Raw genomic sequence first — 24,855 nt, 5'->3', positions numbered from 1 at the left:
TTTGCGGAAGGAAGAGGCTGCATTCCCGAAAAGGAGAAAGATGTCCGGAAGCAGCGAGAGCCTGTCCTGCTAAAGAAGTGAGGGGGGTGGGGGGAAGGATTAAAGATCAAAGCACTTTATGATTTCTTTTCATCACAGAATTCATAGTTTCTAATGTGAAAACAGCAACAAAGAACAATAATGCAATACAGCAATGGATACACCAGGGAAAAAACGTTGATATTTAAACGGCTAGATAATCATTTTTTTTGTTTTTTGTTTTTCAGGATAAATGCAACAGAGGTCAATAATCACAAAATCTTTTTTTGTTTTTTTTAAAGGTTAGAGAGAGAGATCAGTCAATGACTAAACATAAGTAACATCTTTCATAGAACTAGTACTGATTATTAGTTTTTTTTTTTGTCTTCTTGTTTTGCGGATGGGCACAGAACTCGTAAGAATGGTAGAAATAGGACAAGAACATGCATAATATTAACTACACACCTTAAAAATGATGAACCATGCAGGTCAATAGTCGCACTAATGGTCTACACGTCTGATTCAAAAAACCACACAACTTCATTGAATCACGGATGCATGGTATAACAGTATCACGGAAAAAACTTTTTGAGAGAACGCCCGTTTGTCTCGGTTTTCGGGGGGGAAATAAAAAAAAAAGTTATTTTTTTTCCCCCCTTTGATTTCTAACTTGCTTGAATAGTAATGAGTAATGAGTCTTTAAAATATCAGCAAAAAAAATCAGCTATAATGTTTGTGTTCCGATAAATTGCACCTCTTATTAGAGAGGAAAAAAAAAAGGAAAAAAAACAAAAAACAAAACACGTCAACAGCGATGAAGTTATAATGAAAAAAAAAAAATAAAAAAATTTGCTCGTGCCATATTTCAGTGTCAGCATCTGGAAACTAACGTGCCAGATTGATTGATTTATTTTTTTTTTTTTACTTTTAATTCTGGTGACACAGTAATGTAAAATCAAATATAATGGCATAACATATGGTGCCAGATACTACAAATTATATTTAAGCTATATATATATATATTTATACGGAAAAGAAAAACTGCCGGAAAAAAAAAATTAAAAATTTGTGTTCTGGTATCGCAAGAAACAGAACAAGCGGTTTTGTTTTCGTCTTTCTTGTTGTCGTCGTTGTAACCAGTTTTTATGCCTTGTGTATGGTTCCTTTAAGAATGGGAGTCAAATGCTCTTCTTATTCTCAGCGCCGATCTATCCCCGTAGCATTTTGACTACAAACTGGTTAAAAAAGTAAAATAAAATCTTTTCTCTTTTTTTTAAATTTATTCTTATTTATTCCTTTATTTATTCCTTTATTTATTTATTTTAGCCTGACTTCAGAAGAGGGATCCGAATTTCCAAATCCTCATTTTTCGCTTACGGAAAGGAAAAAAAAATGTACGTAACTGTAGGCTCTCCATCTTTCCAGATATTCCTAACCCTGAACTGTCTAACATCCTTCACCCTCTAGAAAAAAATAAGTTTTACTCTTCTTTTTGTAAGACAGCCGCCTCGAGAGTCTCCTCTTCATGGCGCCCGCTGTCTGGAGTTAGTGCATTTATGTGAGGATTTGTATTGCACTGTTTAGAGTCACTGCTTAAGGCACTTTCAGAGAGATTCGAAGGCCGGACATCTCCTGAGCCCCCATTTATCTGGGAAGCCTGTGTTTCCTCATTCCCCACTCCGTTCTCGGTCAGAGATCCATCTGAAGACACGGCGGATGATTTGGAGTCTTCGGATTGTGTCTTAAGCTCTTTGGCCACCTCGGCTGCGGAAGTGGCATATGCTGGCTTGGTCTATAGGCAGATATACAGATAGGAAAGTATTATCAGGAATCTCTCAAATAATGCAATAATGAGAATTTGATGTACACTGGGATGGAAATAATCATATGCAGCCCACAGGTGCCACGAGAAAAGACATTATTCACTCAATAGGAGAGCTCTGAATGTGGCCAAATTGGCTCAACCACAAAGCACTTGCATGCTTATTTGTGCATACACATAGCATCCTTTTCTGCCCATAACAGCAGATTTTAGCAAGAAACATTCCTGCTTCCTATATAGTCTGTGGGCAGGTGGATTCAGCACTGCCAGACCCTCCTGACCACTTTCCTAGAGATCGGGTGAAGCACTGACAAAGCGCTTTACATGATCTTAGAGAGCAGAGCCTCAGCACTCCTGTCTCCTTCTCGGTCTTGGCAGGAATAATAGATGCAGAAAGTGATGTCAAAAGCTGATCACATGCTTAATGCATCACAGCAAGGTCCTTAAACCCTTTCCTGGGGGGGGGGGGGGATAGTTTTCTGATGCTGGGACTAGTTATGTAGAAGAGATATGTAGGTTTGTGTATGAATGGATGGATAGAGCAGGGCTGTGCGTGTGTGAATGGATAAATGTATCGTTGGATGCATGTAGCAGGGATGTGTGTGAGTGAATGGATGAAGCAGAGCTGTATGTGTATGCAGCACTGAGCTCCTGTGTGTCTTGTTACTGCCAGTAAATTTTTCCATTGGCATTCAAGTATATACTTATGTATAGAGCACTATTAGGGTTTAGGAGACATCTTTACAGGTTCCTCTAAAATCTTTAGTTGACTGCAGTTTTACTATACGTAGTATTCCCTTGAAGTCCTCCAGAACGCCTCAAAGACATACCTGAGATGGTCCTTGATTCTTGTATCCTCCTCTTCCATAGTATTTGCCCCCCCTGCCAAAGGTTCGTATAACTGGGGTTGATATAACTCCTCTGGGGCGCCTGAAAATAGTACAGGATTAAAATCAGAGAATATCTGCTACAGTACCAAGAACGCTCCTGAATTTAATAATAATTGAAAAAATAATTTTACACAAAAAGCATTTATTTAGAAGGCATTTAATTTTAAGATTTAGGGACACTGGGGCAGACTTCCTAAGCCTGTCTGACAATCAGACAGTGTAAATGTGGATAAAGCACCATATTTATTACAGTGGCTTATCCTGGATGATAAATCTGGTGGCTCTTTAGATACGTCTCTACGCCATCTATTGCATCCGTCATGGCTTGGAAGTTGTAGTTGATAAGCAAAGGAAAGGTTGGAAGCAAGCGAGATGGGATATCAGCAGTATTCTATGCAAACAGGTAATAAATACATTGGTAAATGGCTTATTATACTGACGCTATAACCATCGGGGAGTATTACCATGTACACATACAGCCACACTACACATACCCTCTATTTGGTCCACCAACAGAAACCACCTGCAACGGAAACGGTCCTCTGCCACGGCCACGTCTTGTTCCGGCCCATTGACCAACCACTGTCCCAGCTATTTCTAGCTTCCCTCCCTGAGAAGGAATGGGCTGGACTCCTACAATACAAGACACAGATATATTGCATTAAAAGCACTAGACATGCGGTTTAGGATAGGCCCCTACAGAACTGTAGGATACCAATAAACTTCAATAGCAGACATTCAAGCTGTAATTTGCACACATTTTTATTGGTTATGCATTGGAAAATTCTAAAATGTTATGGCCCAGTTCACATATCCATTAGGTCTCTTAACTTATATGCATCAGTTATTGTGGTCACAAAGCACAAAACAGGTGCAAAACTTTCCAGCGACTAAACAGAGGTACAGTCTGTTGTGGTTTGTTTTACTCACAATAAGTGATACCTAACCTAATCTTAACTGGTTCTAATACTAAGTCTACCATCAAAACCCATCATGATAAACCAGGGACACTTACTCATAAATCCAGGCACTGTAACTGTGGGAATCTTCTTATATTTCTTATCCATGGCCTCCTTCCTTCTAAAATCAACTCATGCTAATGAGCCAGAAACGCTTTAGAGGCATTACCTGAGCCTCTTCGTACTGTAGCTTCACAGGCTGTTACACTGTGCAGGAGCACATAGGAGGCCATAATTTTGATAAACTAAAATTATGTGGTAATCTTCTTATACGTGTTATCCATGAACTCTTTTTGGCTAAAAATCAACTGTTCAAATGATGCTAAAGAGTAAGAAGGGCTCTGGAGGCTTTACCAGAGCACCTCCAATCTCAAGCTCTACATTCTGTTACCCCTTCTCGCTGCCTGCAGTAATCTCACAGAGTGGGGGAGAGTAACAGCGTGTGAAGCATGGAGAGGCTCTGGTTACACCCCCAGAACCCTTCTGGATCATTAGCATAATTTTAAAAGTTCATTTTAGAAGGCCATGGATAACAAATTTAAGAAAATTCCGGTGTCTGGATCTATGAGGAAGTGTCCCTGGTTTATCATAATGGATTTTCAGGATTTCCTTCAACTTTCCTTTTCCTCCATTGTGTTTGGCTTTAGTTTTCATATAATACTGTAGTGATCTCAGAGCCGCACAGGACTCACAGAGAGCTGCAACTTTTATGTAACCTAGAAGGTCCAAATCAACATCTGCTAACTACACAGACTAACCAGAGAATCCTCTCCCTCTGCCTGGAGGTGGAGGCATTGGTCCAAAAGGTCGTGGATACATAGCAGCAGGGTAGAAAGGCATGGCGGGCGGCGGTGGGAATGGCAGTGGGTGGTTCTGCCTGGTAAAGTGCAAGCCTTCCAGGATGCTTTGTCTCATCTTGTCCACCTTGGCAGCTTGTTCTGCCTGCCGGAGAAAGAATTAGGATGATGATTAACATTGCTGCCATACAAAAAAATAAATAGATTTTTGGAGGGCAAAGGTCATCTTTATCCTATATAATCATTAGGACTCTCATTTTGACCAACTAGTGTCTCTTACCCGATTTATCAGGTCAATTACTCAGTAGTGCTATAAATTTTAAGGTTTTTTTTTTTTTTTTTTTAATAGTATGGCCTCATTCACATAGCTGTGTGTAGAAGGTGTGCGAACCCCTAAAGCCTCCCCACCCAGAAAAATACAGCAAAATGAAGGACATGTCCTTTAACTGGCTTGGCAAAGGTCCAGCGAGACACTGAGTGCTTACCGCATGACCAGGTGCTTTAGACTTCTAAGGGGGCAGTCATATGGCCACAAGGGGCCCCATATGGTCATGTGCATGAGGCTTTAACATGAGTAAATCCTGACAGGACTCCTGGGAGAGACAGAGAGTCCTCGTTACTCCACACATACACAGTGATTGACACTATTCTGGGTGAACACATTGACACAAGGAAAGACATCAATCATTGTGTGTGGGCGAAGTAATCAGGACTCTTACTGTTAATCACTGTGTGTGGGCAAAGTAATCAGGACTTTCGTTGTCAATCACTGAGTGTGGGTGGGTTAATCAGGACTATCAATGTCAATCACTGCGTGTGGGAGGAGTAAACAGGACATTCCCAAGAGTACGGTCAGCATGTACTCATTTCTACACAAGAGCCCTGCTCCTAATACTATAGAGCTATATGTGTTACAGAGCTTCTCTAGCTCGATTGCAACCTGCTCTCAGTAACAATGCACCTGCCTAGTTTGCTTGAGTTCTTTCAGACTCGCGGGTCATGTCTAGTCTAGATTCCCTACAATTTAGAGGGCTACAGCTTTCTCAAAGTCTCACCTGGAGCTCTGGTCACATACCTGACCATCACAGAGGTCAATTAGTGAGGCCTTCTCCCTGGTGGCTTTAATCAGCTTGCTCTGGAACAATTTCCCATCAAAGTACATCCAGGGACAGCAGTGCTCCCAGGGAATGGGCTGTCCGCACGCATCGTTGGCCAGGAGAGCCATGTCCACTCCGCTCATGAAGAGGGCAGACAGCTGAATCCCTCTGGGGTCCAGGTTATCAATCTGTAACAAGAAGATAATTGATTAAAAGGGAACAGGCAACCAACTTTGGATCTACTTACTATAGTGACCGCTATGTGACTGCTATGTGAAGGCAAAGCAGCAGGTTATGTGCACTATACACCGCCGGTAAATTTAGTGCATTTACCTTAAGTTCTTGAAGCTGATCAGGCTCATACAGTTTTGGTGACAGTGCTTGGGTGAGAAAGGCATCAAGTTCCTGGCGGCGGAGTATTCTGATGCCAGGCCACTGCACCATATACCTGCAAAAGGAAATGCTTTGTATTTTAGTGTAGGCAAGATATTTAAAGTAATACTCCCACCTTAATGATGTTATCTTGCCCAACCTATTTATCCTATCTGTGCGTCTAGGGTACTGCTGGTCTAGTTTTCCTAGCACCTCTGCAATGCAGCATCGATGGCTCCTGACTCCTTTTCAGCGGCAGCGGGATACCGGGAGTCTACCTGAACTTTGTTTACAGCTCTTCGTTGCGATGGAAGGCTCCAGGCTGAGCAAGTTAGCCCTATAGAGACTGCTAATAGTGAACCTGTAGCAAGTAGTAGTATCCCGTTGTATTAAAGGGGTTATCCGGGTTTAAATTTTTTTTTTATGGCCGGGCTGGGGAGGGCTATTTAAACATAATAAACATGTACTTACCTCCTCCGGTGCTGCCGATGTCCCGCGCCGTGGCCCGTCTTCTCCGTGCGCCGGTTTCAGTAGAAGGGCGCACAGGGAGCTTCCGGCCGGCCGGATGCTCCCATGCGCACCATCTCCCAGCGCTTACAACGCTAAGAGATAGGGACAGATGGGAGGAGCCGTCCACAACGCGGACCGGAAGCTCCCTGTGCGTGGCTTCCGTGCCCCTGTTTGTTTACAGGGGCACGGATCGAAGTGACCGCGGCGCGGGACATCGGCGGCGCCGGAGGAGGTAAGTCCATGTTTATTATGTTTAACTATCCCTCCCCAGCCCGGCCATAAAAAAAATTTTAAACCTGGATAACCCCTTTAAGTAGTAACAAAACTAAGTAGCTGATATTTCTTCTTGACGCTACTATGAATTGTTATCAGAGCAGCATCGAGAAAGAGCACGGAGACATTACTGGTGAGAATATTCATGTAATATATTTAACAATTGATAAAATATAACGTAGTGCCACACACATGCCAGGAGAAGTACAAGCTACTCACCGTAAAACACAGCACAGCACCATGAGGTGAGTGGGCACATTGGCAGGATTAAGCATGGCTGGTGTGTCGGATCTCATACATGCCAGGAAAGCTCTCATCCTCCGGTTCTTGTCCTCAACTGCTTTTCCCAACCAGAGTTTCTTCAGATTAGGACAAGTCCATTCCCTGAAAGCAAGGGCTTCCACTAGCTCTGGAGTCTGTGGAGACTTTCCCTTGTATGCGGCCCACTCCTTAATAATGACTGGGTAATCTACAGGGTACATGCAGAACGCTGAGATAGAACAGACAGTATCTAAACACCGGGCTCAAAGGGGTCACTGATAATTGATCGCTTTGTTTCGTTTTTTACTCTTGAGCACTTACGTTCTGGAGGCATTCGGTTCTTCCTGAATGCCAGACGCTCCGTTTTCTTCCTGCTTTCCGCCAGGCTGAACAGGACTCCATAGACGTACTGGCGCACTGGTCTGTAGAGAATTGCGGCAGGAGGGAGGTCTTTGTTGACTTCATCTTCAATTGTGACTGGAATTTTTATTTCTCCCTTTTTAGTAAAATCAAAATGTATTTTGTTTACAAACAAAGCAAGTTACAAAATGTTATGGTGACATGCAATGCCGATTAATCACTTAAATCTACCATTAAAATCGAGCATGGATAAACCAGGGACATTACTCATAGATTCAAGCACTGTGACTGTGGTATAATTCTTATATTTGTTATCCATGGCCTCCATCTGAAATCAACATTTAAAATTATGCTAGTGAGTATGAGTGGCTCTAGTGGGCGATAAAGTGAGCAGAACATGTCTCCCCCTCCCCTTCCTCCCACTGTGTAATACAGCAGCAGGAAGTGCAGAAGGAGACCTGCTCTGCTCATTGTAACAGGGAGTGAAAAGACATCACTGAGACTTTATCTGAGACCCCCTGAGGGGGCAGAGCTGTACTTGAGCTGAGCAGACACAGCAGCTCTGCTTAATCGTTTTGGACCAGGCCCTGTGAAAGCTGGGCGGACAACATCAAATTTTAGGGGACTTTTATACTGCAGACTGTATCTTCCTGATCTATAAATATCAGATCATTGGGGGGGGTCAACACCCAGCACCATCATTCCACTGTGTGCAGGAGCTACGGTCCAACCTGTTGAGCTCCATGCACTGAATCCTTTATTTTTCTATCTATAGTAAAACCCCATTATTTTACTCCATCATACAATTATCAGAGTCTATGTTTACCTTTGTCAGGATGTGAAAAATGTAGGGGTACATCAACCCTTTCTTGTGGCGATGTTCTGCTACTCTCAATACTTCAGGTGCCACGGGAGGTAGTGGAGGAGTCGTGATATCCATGTGATTCCTGGTGGGCATGGAAAGAAGACAAGGAATCTGTAGACCCCCCTGGTTTCCTGGTTTCTTGTCTGTGGCCTTGGATCCTGATGAAGCAGGCGAGGGATTTTCAGTCTGTGTAAAGGAAGGGAAGAAAATGGTAGTAAATGAGCTATTAGAAAATCATCTCTATAAACTTGGAGACCCTTCATGTATCCAGACAGATTTTCTATACTATGTCCACATTCAATCATAATTTTTTTAATGTAGCTTATAACGTTGTTTTACATTATGTCTACATGAGTAATCTAAAGCTGACGTTACATATAAGATGTACTCTGCACCCAAAGGTATCAGTGACTGTTCACACTAGAACAGGCCTATCTAAGGTGCATGAACAGACACATCAATGTAATCCAAAGATGGAAATACATGCAGAACTAACCCCACTTGTATCATGTTCCAATAACAATGAAATACAGGCAGTCCCCAGGTTACGCACAAGATAGGGTCTGTAGGTTTGTTCTTAAGTTGAATTTGTATGTAAGTCAGAACTGTATATTTTATCATTGTAATCCCAGCCAGAACTTTTTTGGTCTCTGTGACAATTGGATTTTAAAAATGTTGGGTTGTCATAAGAATCAGGATTAACACTAAAGCTTCATTGCAGACACCTGTGATAACTGTTATAGCTGATTATTGTAGCCTAGGACTAAAGTACAGGGAATTACCAGCATCCAGAGGTCCGTTTGTAACTAGGGGTCGTATGTAAGTCGAGTTTTCTTAAGTAGGGGACCGCCTGTATCCCATTATTCTCCACTCTCTGTCATAGTAGGGAAGCGAGGTAACGTTACCTTGGCTTGGTCTGCAGCATCCTTCTTTGATTTTCCAGGTGATTTACTCTTTTTATCCCACTCAGGTTTGGTCCCGCTGATGTGGCTATAAAAGAAAGAACAAATTGAAAAAAAAAATGTAATAATAAAAGTGTAATAAAGTAAGGTCTTGTTCATATAAATTTTTCGATTGGTTATGTGTCCTGGTTACAGCTCGCTTCCATTTAAGTGAATGGGTTTAGTGTACAAAACTAGGTACGGCCATTGTCCTATGTGCTCGGTGACGCGTGAAGAGACCACAGAACACTGTAGTCTCTGCAGGCGATCAATATTCACTGGTGTTGTGATACTTAAAGTCCCAAAGTAAGGTGATCAATTAATAAACAAGAAGGATGAAATAACCATTTAAAGGGTTTGTCTCAGAACTTATTCCCAATCCACAGCACAGGGTATAGATTTCTAATCAGTAAGGTTTGGACCAACCTCTGAAGGTGGGGATAACCTCTGAAGTTGGGGGCAACTCCTTTAACCCCATAAAGACCAGACCCCAGACCCTTTTTTTGTTTTTTCATTTCCATTTTTCACTCCCCAATTTCAAAAATCTATACCTTTTTTTGTTTTCACGTAAAGAGCTGTGTGATGGCTTGTTTTCTGCCTAACAAATTGCACTTCATAGTGATGGTATTTTAATATTCCATGTCGTGTACTGGGAAGCAGGAAAAAAAATTCCAAATGCAGCGAAAATTTTTAGGACTGTACGACCTTTTGATCACTTTTTAACAAATTTTTTATATTTTTCAAAATGGCAAAAAAGTGCCTTTTTTAACTTTGAAAAAAATATACAGTATGGCAGTATATGGGGATTTTCCACCTCATTCATTAGAATGTGCAAATCGCACATTGTAATGAATAAATTAAAACGAGACAGCCTCGGGTCTTCGGAAGACCAGAGGCTGTCATGGCAACAGATTGCGGCTCCCAAATGACGTCACGGGGAGCGGCGATCTCCAACAAGATGGCGGCGGTGGCAGCTTTGCTAGCGGCAATCGATGGGATAACACTGATCGCTAGCACCGATCGCGGGTAACCAGTAAGTCTTTGCTGAAAAATTCAGCAAAGGCATACTAGCTATGCAGAGGGCTCAGCCTGTAAGCCCCCTCTCTATGCACCCGTAATAGTACAGGGCGCCAGGAAGGGGTTAATACTATGCAAATAAATAACAGAGAAGAGTGGATGTGAGATGCTTGGACCAGCTGGTTTATAAAAGGGAATTGTAAAAAAGGGGAGACCGATGCCCATACATCACTGGTAGAGTGTATGGACAGGATTTCCTTGGTTTATTGCCTGTACATGAAAACACCAGCTGAGAAGATATAAGGACAACTCACTTGGTGGCTCCTCCGTTGCCATCGTCATTATCGGATGAGGATGAAGCAGATGACTGTGGGAAGTAGGCAGAGTCTACATGGTTTGGGCTCCCGCTCTGCGCTGGGTTGATGGGAGAGGATCGCTCGTACAGAGGGGTGTGTTTGCCTTCATGAGGAATGTTACTGTAATTGTTCTGCTCCGACACACTTTTGTTTGTGGGATTGACAGCGATGGCGGATTCGGGCAGGCTGTACGGGTATGGACCTTTATTGGGAGCCCCTCCAGGGATGGACATGTGTGGTCCCTGTAAATAGATCACAGATCAAATATAAAAACTGCATATGTACATATATAGAGTTTAATCTTCAAGGATGGAAAGTTTACAAAGATTTGGCAAGCATTTCGGATTTATACTTTGCATCCTAACGACCCCACCACTGTAAGCTTGCATTTAAGATCCTGAAGGCTATGTGCACACTTGGAAAATCCACAGCAGCATTAAAGTAAATGTGATATGAAAAGACTCATGTACATGGAGCAACAATTTCTACACAACAAAAATGCATCATGCGGAAAATTAAATATTGATCATGTCTTCACAGAATTTAAAGGAAACCTATCATTTGATTTGATGCATTATGAAGCAAACATACCTTAAGAATGCTGTAGCTACACTGATGCAGGATCATATCTTCCCTGAGCTGAGTGGTTTTGCAGATAAAACAGATATAGCATTATGATAACGAAGCTCTGGCTCCTTCAGCACTTCTCCTAGCCTGGGAGTTTTTCTCTACAGGAGAGAATGATGCAATCACTGCTCTCCCTGCCAGACAGAATGATCAATTGCTGCACCATCCCCCAGCTGCTGTGTGTGAGTGATCCAGCTCAGGTTGATTAGTCATGTCTTGACTAACCTTCATTTGTAATTACAAATGTGTAATGTGTTTATGTCAGCCATCCTGACCCAGCTTTCCCAAGGTCCTGAATGTTAAAATAGTTTTTTCAGCAAAACCACTCAGCTCAGGAATTAACCAAGATATGATCCTGCATGAGTGTAGCTACAGCACTCTGCAGTATTTTCTGTATGTTTGCTTCATAATGCATCAAATCAAATGGTAGGTGTCTTTTAATATGTTTATTTTATTGAAGTCCTTAGGTGTGTGAAAAACTACATCAAATCTGCACCTTGACAAGACTGAATTATGTCAGATCAGGTGAAACAAAAAAGGTAAAATAAGGCACGAATAAAATACAAAAATGTAAAAAGCACATAAAAATGAGTATTTGATGCTGATTTTTTTGTAGATTTTCTGCATGACAATCCACAATGTGTGCAAACAGCCTAATAAACCAGCTAACCAGGCTATCCTCAACCATCCACTCATTTTTTTTGATAGAAGAAGCAACAAACCACATACCTGCATCATACCAGGGCCTCGATTTGGTCTTCCTGTAAAGAGAAAAAAAAAATCCTCATAAATGAGCAGGTATGTACTAATAAAGGACAGACCCTTTTCTCTGTAAAACTATTTATATAATGCTGCATGGGATTTCCTTTAACCAATGTATAATTGGGTTATGAATACCTTACGTTTTATGAGAATCACCCACTTTTATATGTATTTTATATTCCAATTAAGAGACAAAATTCTTGTAATTCAAATTTTCTTCCCATCACCACACTAGAACAGTGATGACGAACCATTTCGAGACCGTGTGCCCAAACTACAACCAACACTTAGGGTGATGCCACACATGGCGTTTTGAACCGGTTTTTGGTCCGTTTTTTAAGCAGTCCGTCCAAAAATGCATGCGGTTTTAATTAAGATAACCTGTCAAAAACGGTTTTTAACGCATGCGTTTTTTAACTGACTGTTTAAAAACGGGCCAAAAACAGGTTCAAACGCATCACCCTTACTGAACTTAAAAGTTCCAATAGGGCAATTTAAGCAGTGAATTAATTCCACCTGCTCCGTCAGACCTTTCTATCAGCATCCAGAGGACACCAATTCATCGAAGAGAAGGGAATTCAGAATAATTATCATTGAAGCTTCTCTCCAGTGTCCCCAGATGTGCAGAATTGCTGGGCCTGTAGAAAGAGCTCCGCTGATAACTTAGCCCTGTCTACACCTCCCTGCTCTTCCCGTAGTCCCAGAAATCCCAGGATGTGTAAAATGGCACTGAGCGAGATACATCTTAGGGTGATGCCACACATGGTGGTTTTTGGCCCGTTTTTAAGCAGTCCGTCGAAAAATGCATGCAGTTTTTGAAAAGGCGTCCGTTTTTGACACATTTGACCAATTATCTTAATTCAAAGTGGTCAAAAAAGCATACGTTTTTTGATGGACTGTTTAAAAACGGGCCAAAAACGCGTTCAAAACGCCATGTGTGGCATCACACTTAGGTTGCCTTAGACTGCAGGGCGAGGACTGTCTGGCAAACTCTGGCCTGGGTGCCCCCAGAAAAGGCTCTGATCGCCACCTCGGGCACTCGTTCCACAGGTTTGTCATCAGTGCAATAGAAGTTGATTTTTTTCCCTTATGCTTTGACAGACGTCAATGGGTAAAGTTGCAACTAACTTTTTTGGATTGGCCTATTACACTGTTTTAGCACTATGTGGGCGTCCATCCTTCAGGACCCCCACTGATCTACTATTCAGTGTACAGCTGAGTGATTCCGACTACAATAACCCCTTATGCAAGGACAAGGACCGCCCCTGGCCATAAGGATATCGAAGACAGGATCAACCACACTGGGCAACCCCTTAGCAGGATCTAAAAAGATTGATGCCTCCTTCATGGAAAGTGCTTGGTTTGGGGCCTTGGGGTTTCTCAGACTGACCAGGGTGATGAGCGGCTTGGTACGGCAGGGGCTTGTTGGTGGCTCTGTAGTAAGCGACCGCTCTCTTGAACCTGGAAACTTTGTCGTCTGTCCTGGACTGGAAAACAGAATTAACCATTAATATCCGAGGTAAAACAAAGCTTTTGCATGAAAAATCACTCATTTCCCCAAGCATGAACATTAACATGAGCGATTGTCTACTGCATTCACAACTCCAAACTTTATTCAAACAGATAATATTGTGGGTAAAAAAAAAAAAAACAAACAAAAAAAGCATGATGAAGGGACAAATCACCAGATTTCACCACATTAATCTACTAGAGCCCTCAATCAGGGCATGAACTATCCTTTATAGAAGCCCCTCATGTAAATTCAGCTCAAAAGTCATATGCAAAAATCATATTTTGCCTGAAATGAGTCACTCTTGGAGGCTGCAGGGGGGGGGGGGCGTCAATTCAGAGAGCCCCCATCTCCGGTTGTATAGTACCTACAAAAACATTCACGAGATAAGAATTCCATCTTTCACATCAGACGTGTGGTTCTGCAAACTACAGAACCAGGGATACAGGCAGGAACTGAATGTTTATATGCAGCTTTTGTAGCTCCCAAAATCACAAGCCTGATGTGATCTGAAAGATGAGATTCTCATCTTTAACTCCTTAAGGACGCAGCCATTTTACAGCTTAAGGCTCAGCCCCATTTTTTGGATTCTGACTTGCGTCGCTTTATATGGTTATAACTTTTGAACACTGTTACTTATCAAAATGATTCTGAGATTGTTTTTTCCCCACCTGTTGTACTTCATTTTAGTGGTAATTTTTGAAATCATTGCGTTTTCAGGCAGATAGATTTACCACCTAAATTAATTGCTGAATAACATTTCCCATTTGTCTACTTTACATTTTCACCATTTTTGAAATGTCTGGATAATTTATTTTGATGTCACGCGGCTTACAAATCGAATAGCGCTTTTCCGGATTTTCAGAATTGACTATTTTGGGGATAAATACCGTTTTGAATGAAAATTTACATATTTAGCATCAAAACCCCCCATATAACCAACCCAATTTCAAATCTGCACTCCTCAAGCTATCAGAAACAGATTTTACAAAGATTGTTAACCTCTTGACATCTTCATAGTGGAGGCGAAATTTAGAATAGTCAAATTTTGTCGGTTATACGTTCATTTAGCCCTAAAATTTACACATTTCCAAAAGATAAAAATACAAAACCCACCATAAAATTTGTTCTACAATTTCTCCCGAGTACAGAGACCCCCCACATGTGGCCGTTACTTGTGTTATGGGGGCACAGCGAGGCACAGGAGGGAAGGAGCGCCCTGCAGCTGCCAGGATTTTACTTTCCTCATTGGCCTCTTTTGAAGGCTGTAAAATTTTCGCTTTTGCGCTATTGGGGCCATGTGACGGCATTTTTTTTGCGGGACGAGATGCTTTTTCCAATGTTACCATTTTGGAGTTGGTATCACCTATTGTTGAAAATTTAGGAACTTCTTTTTGAGAGCAGGAGTAGAAGAGCATCAATTCTCTACTGGTTTTTTTACTTTTTTTTTTGTGGTGTTCGCCGTATAGACTAATAATCATATTATTTTCATTCTATGGGTCGATACGATTACGGGGATACCAGACACGAATATATTTTCTTGCGTTTTACTAAATTTGTCAAATAAAACCCTATTGTGGGGAAAAATCTATCATTTTTGTATTGCCATCTTCCAAGTGGCATAACATTGTTACGTTTTTGGCTACGGAGCTGGTTGATCGTTTTTTTTTTTTGCGGGACATGTTGTACTTTGCACCAGTATCATTCTAGAGTACATATGTTTTTTTGATCACTTTTTATAGCATTTTTTGTGGGATTGAATAGGTAAAAATCATAACTTTTGGAGGGTTTATAACAGTTTTCTTTTACAGCGTTCATCGTGCGGGTTCTATAATTATTTATCTTTATTCTACGGGTTGTTACGGACGCAGTGATACTATATATGTGGGGTTTGTGTTATGATTTAAACTTTTTTTTTGAGTTATATGTCTCTTTATATGTTTTGGGGCTTTTGGGCATTTTTGGTGATTTATTTATTTTTTTATTGAATAATTCTTTTTTTTACTTTTTCACTTTTCCCACCATGGGAAATGAACAAGCAATCATCTGATTGCTTGTTCATAATAATACCCTGCAATAATAATACCCGTGCAATAATACCTATGCACTTGCATAGGCTGGCACTCTGCCAGTAAGATGACGTCACAGACGCCATCTTACCGGCAGTTCCTGCAGGTAACACTGGGGTCCAGATCGGACCCCAGTGATACCGTAGCAATAATCGGTGCCCCCGAAAATGAATTGGGGGGGGGGGGGCGATCGTGGGGGAAAAGACACCCCAGATGCATGTTAGATGCCACAGTCGCGATGACCGCGGCATTTAACGGGTTAAGCACCCGCGATCAGAGACAACTCCGATCGCAGGTGTTACACTGGGGTGCACCCCGTGTTTCCCGATGCCGGTTCGGCTCAAATCTTGAGCTGAACCGTCATCGGCTCAGCGTCCGATATATCGGACGCTGAGCGTTAAGAGGTTAAAGGAAACCTCCTTTCAGAATGGTCCATGAATTCTAGAAAAATGTCATACCCTATTTGATGGGGCTGGTAGTTTAATGGAGTAAAATCTGACAGTGGCATTTTCTCGCTCCCCCCCATTGAAAACACACGCACACTCGGCTAAATGAATATGTGGAGTTGAGGATTAGGTGTAGCTATTGAATGAACAAGCATTTGGTTCACATTAACTGAAGGTATAGAGGCTTGTAAAGTTCTGCTACTAAGAGCGACTATTTGCCTAAGGTCCATTTCACATTATTCCGTGATTACGGAAGTGGCGAGTGCCGTGCCACAGACCGATCACCCCTCATCCTCATAGACTGTCAGCTCTTGTGTCACTCCCTCATTCTCATAGAATGTAAGCTCTTGTGTCACCCCCTCATTCTCATAGAATGTAAGCTCGTGTCACCCCCTTATCCTCAGACTAAGCTCTTGTGAGCAGGGCCCTCACTCCTATTGTTTCATATGACTATTATTACTCTGCAATGTCTTATTTTATTTGTATATGTTCCCAATCAGAGGTCGCACTAACATTTTTCCAGAAGGGTAAAAATACTCCTCTCACCATTTTTGAGGAGTATTTTTACCCGAGGAGGAGTATGAAAATTTCGGTAGCACACTGCGCACACAGCACACACTACACTCACACACTGCGCACACAGCACACACTACACTCACACACTGCACTCACACACTGCGCACACACAGCACACACTACACTCACACACTGCACTCACACACACAGCACACACTGCGCACACAGCACACACTACACTCACACACTGCGCACACAGCACACACTACACTCACACACTGCGCACACAGCACACACTACACTCACACACTGCGCACACAGCACACACTGCGCACACAGCACACACTACACTCACACACTGCGCACACAGCACACACTACACTCACACACTGCGCACACAGCACACACTACACTCACACACTGCGCACACAGCACACACTACACTCACACACTGCGCACACAGCACACACTACACTCACACACTGCGCACACAGCACACACTACACTCACACACTGCACTCACACACTGCACTCACACAGCACACACTACACTCACACACTGCACTCACACACACAGCACACACTACACTCACACACAGCACACACTACACTCACACACTGCGCACACAGCACACACTACACTCACACACTGCGCACACAGCACACTACACTCACACACTGCGCACACTACACTCACACACTGCGCACACAGCACACACTACACTCACACACTGCACTCACACACTGCGCACACACAGCACACACTACACTCACACACTGCACTCACACACACAGCACACACTGCACTCACACACACAGCACACACTACACTCACACACAGCACACACTACACTCACACACTGCGCACACAGCACACACTACACTCACACACTGCGCACACAGCACACACTACACTCACACACTGCGCACACAGCACACACTACACTCACACACTGCGCACACAGCACACACTGCGCACACAGCACACACTACACTCACACACTGCGCACACAGCACACACTACACTCACACACTGCGCACACAGCACACACTACACTCACACACTGCGCACACAGCACACACTGCGCACACAGCACACACTACACTCACACACTGCGCACACAGCACACACTACACTCACACACTGCGCACACAGCACACTACACTCACACACTGCGCACACTACACTCACACACTGCGCACACAGCACACACTACACTCACACACTGCACTCACACACTGCGCACACACAGCACACACTACACTCACACACTGCGCACACAGCACACACTACACTCACACACTGCGCACACAGCACACTACACTCACACACTGCGCACACTACACTCACACACTGCGCACACAGCACACACTACACTCACACACTGCACTCACACACTGCGCACACACAGCACACACTACACTCACACACTGCACTCACACACACAGCACACACTACACTCACACACAGCACACACTACACTCACACACTGCGCACACAGCACACACTACACTCACACACTGCGCACACAGCACACACTACACTCACACACTGCGCACACAGCACACACTACACTCACACACTGCGCACACAGCACACACTGCGCACACAGCACACACTACACTCACACACTGCGCACACAGCACACACTACACTCACACACTGCGCACACAGCACACACTACACTCACACACTGCGCACACAGCACACACTACACTCACACACTGCGCACACAGCACACACTGCGCACACAGCACACACTACACTCACACACTGCGCACACAGCACACACTACACTCACACACTGCGCACACAGCACACACTACACTCACACACTGCGCACACAGCACACACTACACTCACACACTGCGCACACAGCACACACTACACTCACACACTGCACTCACACACTGCGCACACACAGCACACACTACACTCACACACTGCACTCACACACACAGCACACACTACACTCACACACAGCACACACTACACTCACACACTGCGCACACAGCACACACTACACTCACACACTGCGCACACAGCACACTACACTCACACACTGCGCACACTACACTCACACACTGCGCACACAGCACACACTACACTCACACACTGCACTCACACACTGCGCACACACAGCACACACTACACTCACACACTGCACTCACACACACAGCACACACTACACTCACACACAGCACACACTACACTCACACACAGCACACACTACACTCACACACTGCGCACACAGCACACTACACTCACACACTGCGCACACTACACTCACACACTGCGCACACAGCACACACTACACTCACACACTGCACTCACACACTGCGCACACACAGCACACACTACACTCACACACTGCACTCACACACACAGCACACACTACACTCACACACAGCACACACTACACTCACACACTGCGCACACAGCACACACTACACTCACACACTGCGCACACAGCACACTACACTCACACACTGCGCACACAGAACATTACACTCACACTGCACACACAGAACATTACACTCACACTGCACACACAGAACATTACACTCACACTGCACACACAGAACATTACACTCACACTGCACACACAGAACATTACACTCACACTGCACACACAGAACATTACACTCACACTGCACACACAGAACATTACACTCACACTGCACACACAGAACATTACACTCACACTGCACACACAGAACATTACACTCACACTGCACACACAGAACATTACACTCACACTGCACACACAGAACATTACACTCACACTGCACACACAGAACATTACACTCACACTGCACACACAGAACATTACACTCACACTGCACACACAGAACATTACACTCACACTGCACACACAGAACATTACACTCACACTGCACACACAGAACATTACACTCACACTGCACACACAGAACATTACACTCACACTGCACACACAGAACATTACACTCACACTGCACACACAGAACATTACACTCACACTGCACACACAGAACATTACACTCACACTGCACACACAGAACATTACACTCACACTGCACACACAGAACATTACACTCACACTGCACACACAGAACATTACACTCACACTGCACACACAGAACATTACACTCACACTGCACACACAGAACATTACACTCACACTGCACACACAGAACATTACACTCACACTGCACACACAGAACATTACACTCACACTGCACACACAGAACATTACACTCACACTGCACACACAGAACATTACACTCACACTGCACACACAGAACATTACACTCACACTGCACACACAGAACATTACACTCACACTGCACACACAGAACATTACACTCACACTGCACACACAGAACATTACACTCACACTGCACACACAGAACATTACACTCACACTGCACACACAGAACATTACACTCACACTGCACACACAGAACATTACACTCACACTGCACACACAGAACATTACACTCACACTGCACACACAGAACATTACACTCACACTGCACACACAGAACATTACACTCACACTGCACACACAGAACATTACACTCACACTGCACACACAGAACATTACACTCACACTGCACACACAGAACATTACACTACACTGCACACACAGAACATTACACTACACTGCACACACAGAACATTACACTACACTGCACACACAGAACATTACACTACACTGCACACACAGAACACTACACTACACTGCACACACAGAACACTACACTACACTGCACACACAGAACATTACACTACACTGCACACACAGAACATTACACTACACTGCACACACAGAACACTACACTACACTGCACACACAGAACATTACACTACACTGCACACACAGAACACTACACCTACAATCACACACAGAACACTACACTACACTGCACACACAGAACATTACACCTACAATCACACAGAACACTACACTACACTGCACACACAGAACACTACACTACACTGCACACACAGAACACTACACTACACTGCACACACAGAACACTACACTACACTGCACACACAGAACATTACACTACACTGCACACACAGAACATTACACTACACACACAGAACACTACACTACACACACAGAACACTACACTACACTGCACACACAGAACACTACACTACACTGCACACACAGAACATTACACTACACTGCACACACAGAACATTACACTACACTGCACACACAGAACATTACACTACACTGCACACACAGAACACTACACCTACAATCACACACTCACCCGTCCGGATCTGCGGGCAGGTAGAGATGGAGCAGGACAGGGAGCAGCAGCCCCGCTGTCCACAGGTATCGCGGGGCCTGCGCTCTCGCTCCGGAGCGCTGCTGACACAGATCACTGTGTCAAGTGTCGCGTTGAGCGGTCCGGCGCGCGCTGTGATCGCGCGACATTTACCTCTTTTGCAGCGCGCGCCGAGCCGCTCAGCCTGCGCGCTGCAAGGAATAATTGCCAAGCGTAACTTTACGCATGGCAATTATTTTGGGGGGTAATGGCGCCTCATCACGCGTCTATGACGCGTGGTGAGGCGTTAATGCGACCTCTGTTCCCAATAATCAGTAAACTGCTGCAGAATTTGATGGCGTTATACAGAAATAAACATTATCATTATTCTTGTATGGAGAAAACCAGTTTAGTGCAGATTTACAAAGAAGCTGAAATTGCCGACCAACCTATTTAGTAATCCTCTTTCTTAGGACACACAGAGAGCTGCAGTGGTCACCTACCTGTGAATGCTGGAAAACATCATTAGAGATTGTGTCCAAATCATTTGTATCCTTAATATTACGGACGTAGTCAGCAACCGCTTTGATAACAACATCACATGGGGGTAACACAAGCTGGTGAGCACGGACCTACAAGTAATAGAACATGTGTTATTACACTGCAGTTTCTACATCAGAACAAGAATTTTATCCATCAGGATAAACCAGGGACACTAGCTCATAGATCCAGGCACCGTGACTGTGGTTATCTTCTTATATTGGTTATCCATGGCCTCCTGCCTGCTTTCTAAAAATAAACTTTTAAAATTATTCTAATGAGCCAGGAAGACTATGGGTGCATTACCAGAGCCCCTCTGTGGTACAGATTCGTAGGTTCTATTACACTGTTCAGGAGCACTTCCCCCCTCCCATTGTGTGATCACTGCTGCCAGGATTACAGGAATAGAAGGGGGGAGGGAGGTGAGACAGAGGGGCTGCTGCAGTGTAACACAATGTAAACCAGATAACAAAGAGCTTCTGTAACACTCCCAGAGCCCTTATAACCATTTAGTATAATTTTAAAAGATGATTTTAGAAGGAAGGAGGCTATGGATAACAAATTTCAGAAGATCACTATGAGTAATGTCCCTGGTTTATCATGATGGATTTTGATGATAGATTTCCGTTAAATTATACAAAAATTGCAATATTTAAAAAAAAATAAAATAAATAAATCTACTTACTAAAGTAGGCTGTTATCCCTAATCTTGTTTTTATAATTTTTTGTATATTCCCTGTGTGTTTATAGACTTTACTCCACTAAAATGCAGATTACCTGCAGAGGCTGCTGGGAGGAGAGCGAGATAGCCTATCAGAGCTCTTGGGATTGGGGCTAGACCACGCCCCTTGTAGCCTTTGCAGAGACGTGTTTTGAGCGTCTGCGCTGGGTGAACATGGCTGCACAGGCCCGTGCTGACCCGCATGTGGGATAACCCCAGGAGCCTCTGCAGATAATCTGCACATTAGGGAATCACAGGGAATATACAAGAAAATCTTTAGACAGGAATATGGGTGATAACGGCCTGGGGGATCTGCCTCTGGATATACTTCAGTAAGTAGATTCCAGACAGTACATTTCCTTCAATAACACCGCTACTTAGCAATATACCCATGAATCGAGACGCCTTTATTATAAATCAGCAAAGTTGGGTTCACATCCCCCAGTTCAACTGCGTTATCACACAACGGGAAAATCGGCCCATCCATTCCTTATGGCTCCTGTCCAAATCAGAGCTATTCTGATGCATCCAAAATATTGTAGCAGATCTGCGATGAGATACTACAGATTAGAAAATCCAAAGCTTGTCAGCCTTCCTGACTGCACAATAATGGTATGAAGAAAACAGATGGAAAGGATAGTCGCAGAACACTCACAGAAGCCAGAGATAGTTTTATATCTACCGTATATACTAGAGTACAAGCCGACCCGAGTATAAGCCGAGACCCCTAATTTTAACACAACTGGAAAAACCTATTGACTCGAGTATAAGCTGAAAAACAACATGTGCCTTGTCTGTGTTACCCACTCCTCAGAGCTTGGCCCCCACCTTTGTGCTCCTGTCTAGCTCCACCTCCTGCTTCTTCTCAGAGGTCACAGCCTGGTCAGCCTGACATCAGTGGGGGAGGGACAAGCTGTACAGGAGCACAAACATGGAGACAGCCTGCAGCTCAGACAAGTCACATGTTTTTTGAGATGCATGCAAACCAAAGTCCAGCCCCTGTTACTACCCGCAGGTGCGATGGGTTTTTACAATCTGTCTTTAGTGAAAATGAGGTCCCTGGTGACAGGTTCCCTTTAAAATCAAAATTTGGTCTTTATACAGCAGAGAAGAGACGACACTGCAAAACGCAAGTATAAAACATGTGCAAAGTGTGATACACAGGGAGGTCGGGTTTACCCCGGAGGACTTCTTTAATACATATACCAGCAATATACTAAAACTTTGGCAGCTTGTCTGCTGTCAAAACCCATCCACACACCTAACTGGCACAAGATGTGATACAAGTTAACGTGTCTATACACAAAGCCTCCATTATCCTCCCCTATCCTCTACATTTTGGAGTTGCATTGTCACAAAAGGCAAGAAGTTGTGGGGAAGAATGAATAGCGGCAATCACTGTTTATTGACCCGTGGCCTTTTGTATTCCAATTCTATTCCATCCTGTACAAACATTTTAAAGTGCCTGTAAACATGCATTACGTTTGTCACGACCATTCAGCTAACAAACAATTAAACCAGAGATTATCCCAGCGATCTGCTGCTCCTATTGTCTATTTTGCAGAGAAAAAGGAACTAAATTAAACAAAAAGCTTCTGCCCTGGTCAAAATCTATGGCTGATCTACCCCCCCACAGGTGGTCTCCTGAGACACGTATGGATGGGAGGCCAATGACAAAGGTTCAATAACCTGATGTTACCGCTTGCAGATGATGTAACAAAAGGGTAAAAAATAAAATAACCCATCCACAAGGCAAGTATAAATGTACAATATCTGGCACTTAATGAAAGGGGGGGGGGGAAGGTTGGGGGGGTGTTGACCTCCCACACATAAAAGTTTAGAGGCTGCAGGGGGTAGTGTCACTTCAAAAGCCCCCATCTTTGATTCTCTAGCACATAGGAACAATCTTTTTGTATCATATTAAAAGATTCCGATCCCATTTCAGGTCCCATCGCATGTATGGTTCTGTTAGCTACAGAACTGGACATACAGGCCAAAAAAAACCCAAAACTGGATCTTTATCAGCAGCTTGCAATTCTAACTTTGTATGTAGCTGCATATATCTCCGCTTCTCCCAAAGCCATAAGTGTGATCCTTATCTTTAGGCTCCTACCACATGGCAGAGCTCTCCCCGACACAGCACATGGCCGGGTGGAGGAGGTGGTGAGCGCTCTTCACCCCTCCCCTTTCCACAGAAAGCAGAGTATGGCCACCGCACCGTGATCGGGTGCAATAGACCACCGTGACACATTGTGTGGCCAGGTGACACATTGTGTGGCCAGGCCAAGGGCCCATTCTGGTGATGTGCACAAAGCCTAAATATAACACAAAAAGCACAGATCAGAAGGTAGAGGCACTACCCTCACAACCCACACACTTGACTCATCTCATGTGAAAATGAGGTTAGAAGAGTCATATTTGCCTCCCATTGGGGGAAATTTTTAACAGGTAAAAGGGTGAGATTTCACATAAAAATGGGCTAGTAGTTTAGTGGGGTAAAAACCGGTTCAATAGAGATTTATAACTTCAGTTCCTCCAGATGTCTCTAGTGTCTTCAAAATTTTAGGTCTTTAACTTGAAAAAAATTAAAGTAAGCACAGATACAAATTACCTGAACCACGCAACATTGCATTATTCTGCCTAGCATGAAGTCTGGTGCAGGATTGTAGGTGGGGGTCCATAGGGAGAGATTTATCAGAAGTGTATAAACACTGGTGGGAAAATGAAAGCTGAGCTCTGATTGGTTCTGGTCCCACCTGACCAGTAACGTGAGGTCATCTACATTGTATATGTAAAAGTGCCAATCCGGCCGCCATCCAAAGTTGTCACATGTGAATGAAAGACCTGTAACCCC

At 43.6% G+C, this 24,855-nt stretch overlaps 1 protein-coding gene across 2 annotated transcripts in view; it reads right to left on the bottom strand.

Annotated features, from left to right (window-relative positions):
* Positions 1-346: 346 nt before the first annotated feature.
* FAM120A (family with sequence similarity 120 member A) overlaps positions 347-24,855 on the bottom strand; it is a 44,074-nt gene continuing 19,565 nt past the window's right edge. The window contains exons 4-17 of one of the 2 annotated variants that reach the window (XM_072127816.1): positions 21,244-21,372; positions 13,318-13,414; positions 11,895-11,926; positions 10,497-10,780; positions 9,130-9,214; positions 8,186-8,410; positions 7,321-7,495; positions 6,958-7,228; positions 5,917-6,031; positions 5,562-5,771; positions 4,448-4,631; positions 3,225-3,363; positions 2,671-2,770; positions 347-1,810 (exon numbers count right to left, since the gene is read on the bottom strand). In XM_072127816.1, the coding sequence (XP_071983917.1) occupies positions 1,499-1,810; positions 2,671-2,770; positions 3,225-3,363; positions 4,448-4,631; positions 5,562-5,771; positions 5,917-6,031; positions 6,958-7,228; positions 7,321-7,495; positions 8,186-8,410; positions 9,130-9,214; positions 10,497-10,780; positions 11,895-11,926; positions 13,318-13,414; positions 21,244-21,372 (2,358 nt within the window). In that variant the 3' untranslated portion in view covers positions 347-1,498. The remainder of the gene's footprint in view (positions 1,811-2,670; positions 2,771-3,224; positions 3,364-4,447; positions 4,632-5,561; positions 5,772-5,916; positions 6,032-6,957; positions 7,229-7,320; positions 7,496-8,185; positions 8,411-9,129; positions 9,215-10,496; positions 10,781-11,894; positions 11,927-13,317; positions 13,415-21,243; positions 21,373-24,855) is intronic. The other variant, XM_072127817.1, reaches the window with a different exon arrangement.

This window comes from Engystomops pustulosus, chromosome 10, assembly GCF_040894005.1.
Source record: "Engystomops pustulosus chromosome 10, aEngPut4.maternal, whole genome shotgun sequence".
Taxonomy (NCBI): domain Eukaryota; kingdom Metazoa; phylum Chordata; class Amphibia; order Anura; family Leptodactylidae; genus Engystomops; species Engystomops pustulosus.
Note: the sequence above shows the minus strand (reverse complement) of the source record. Positions and strands in the feature narration are given on the sequence as shown.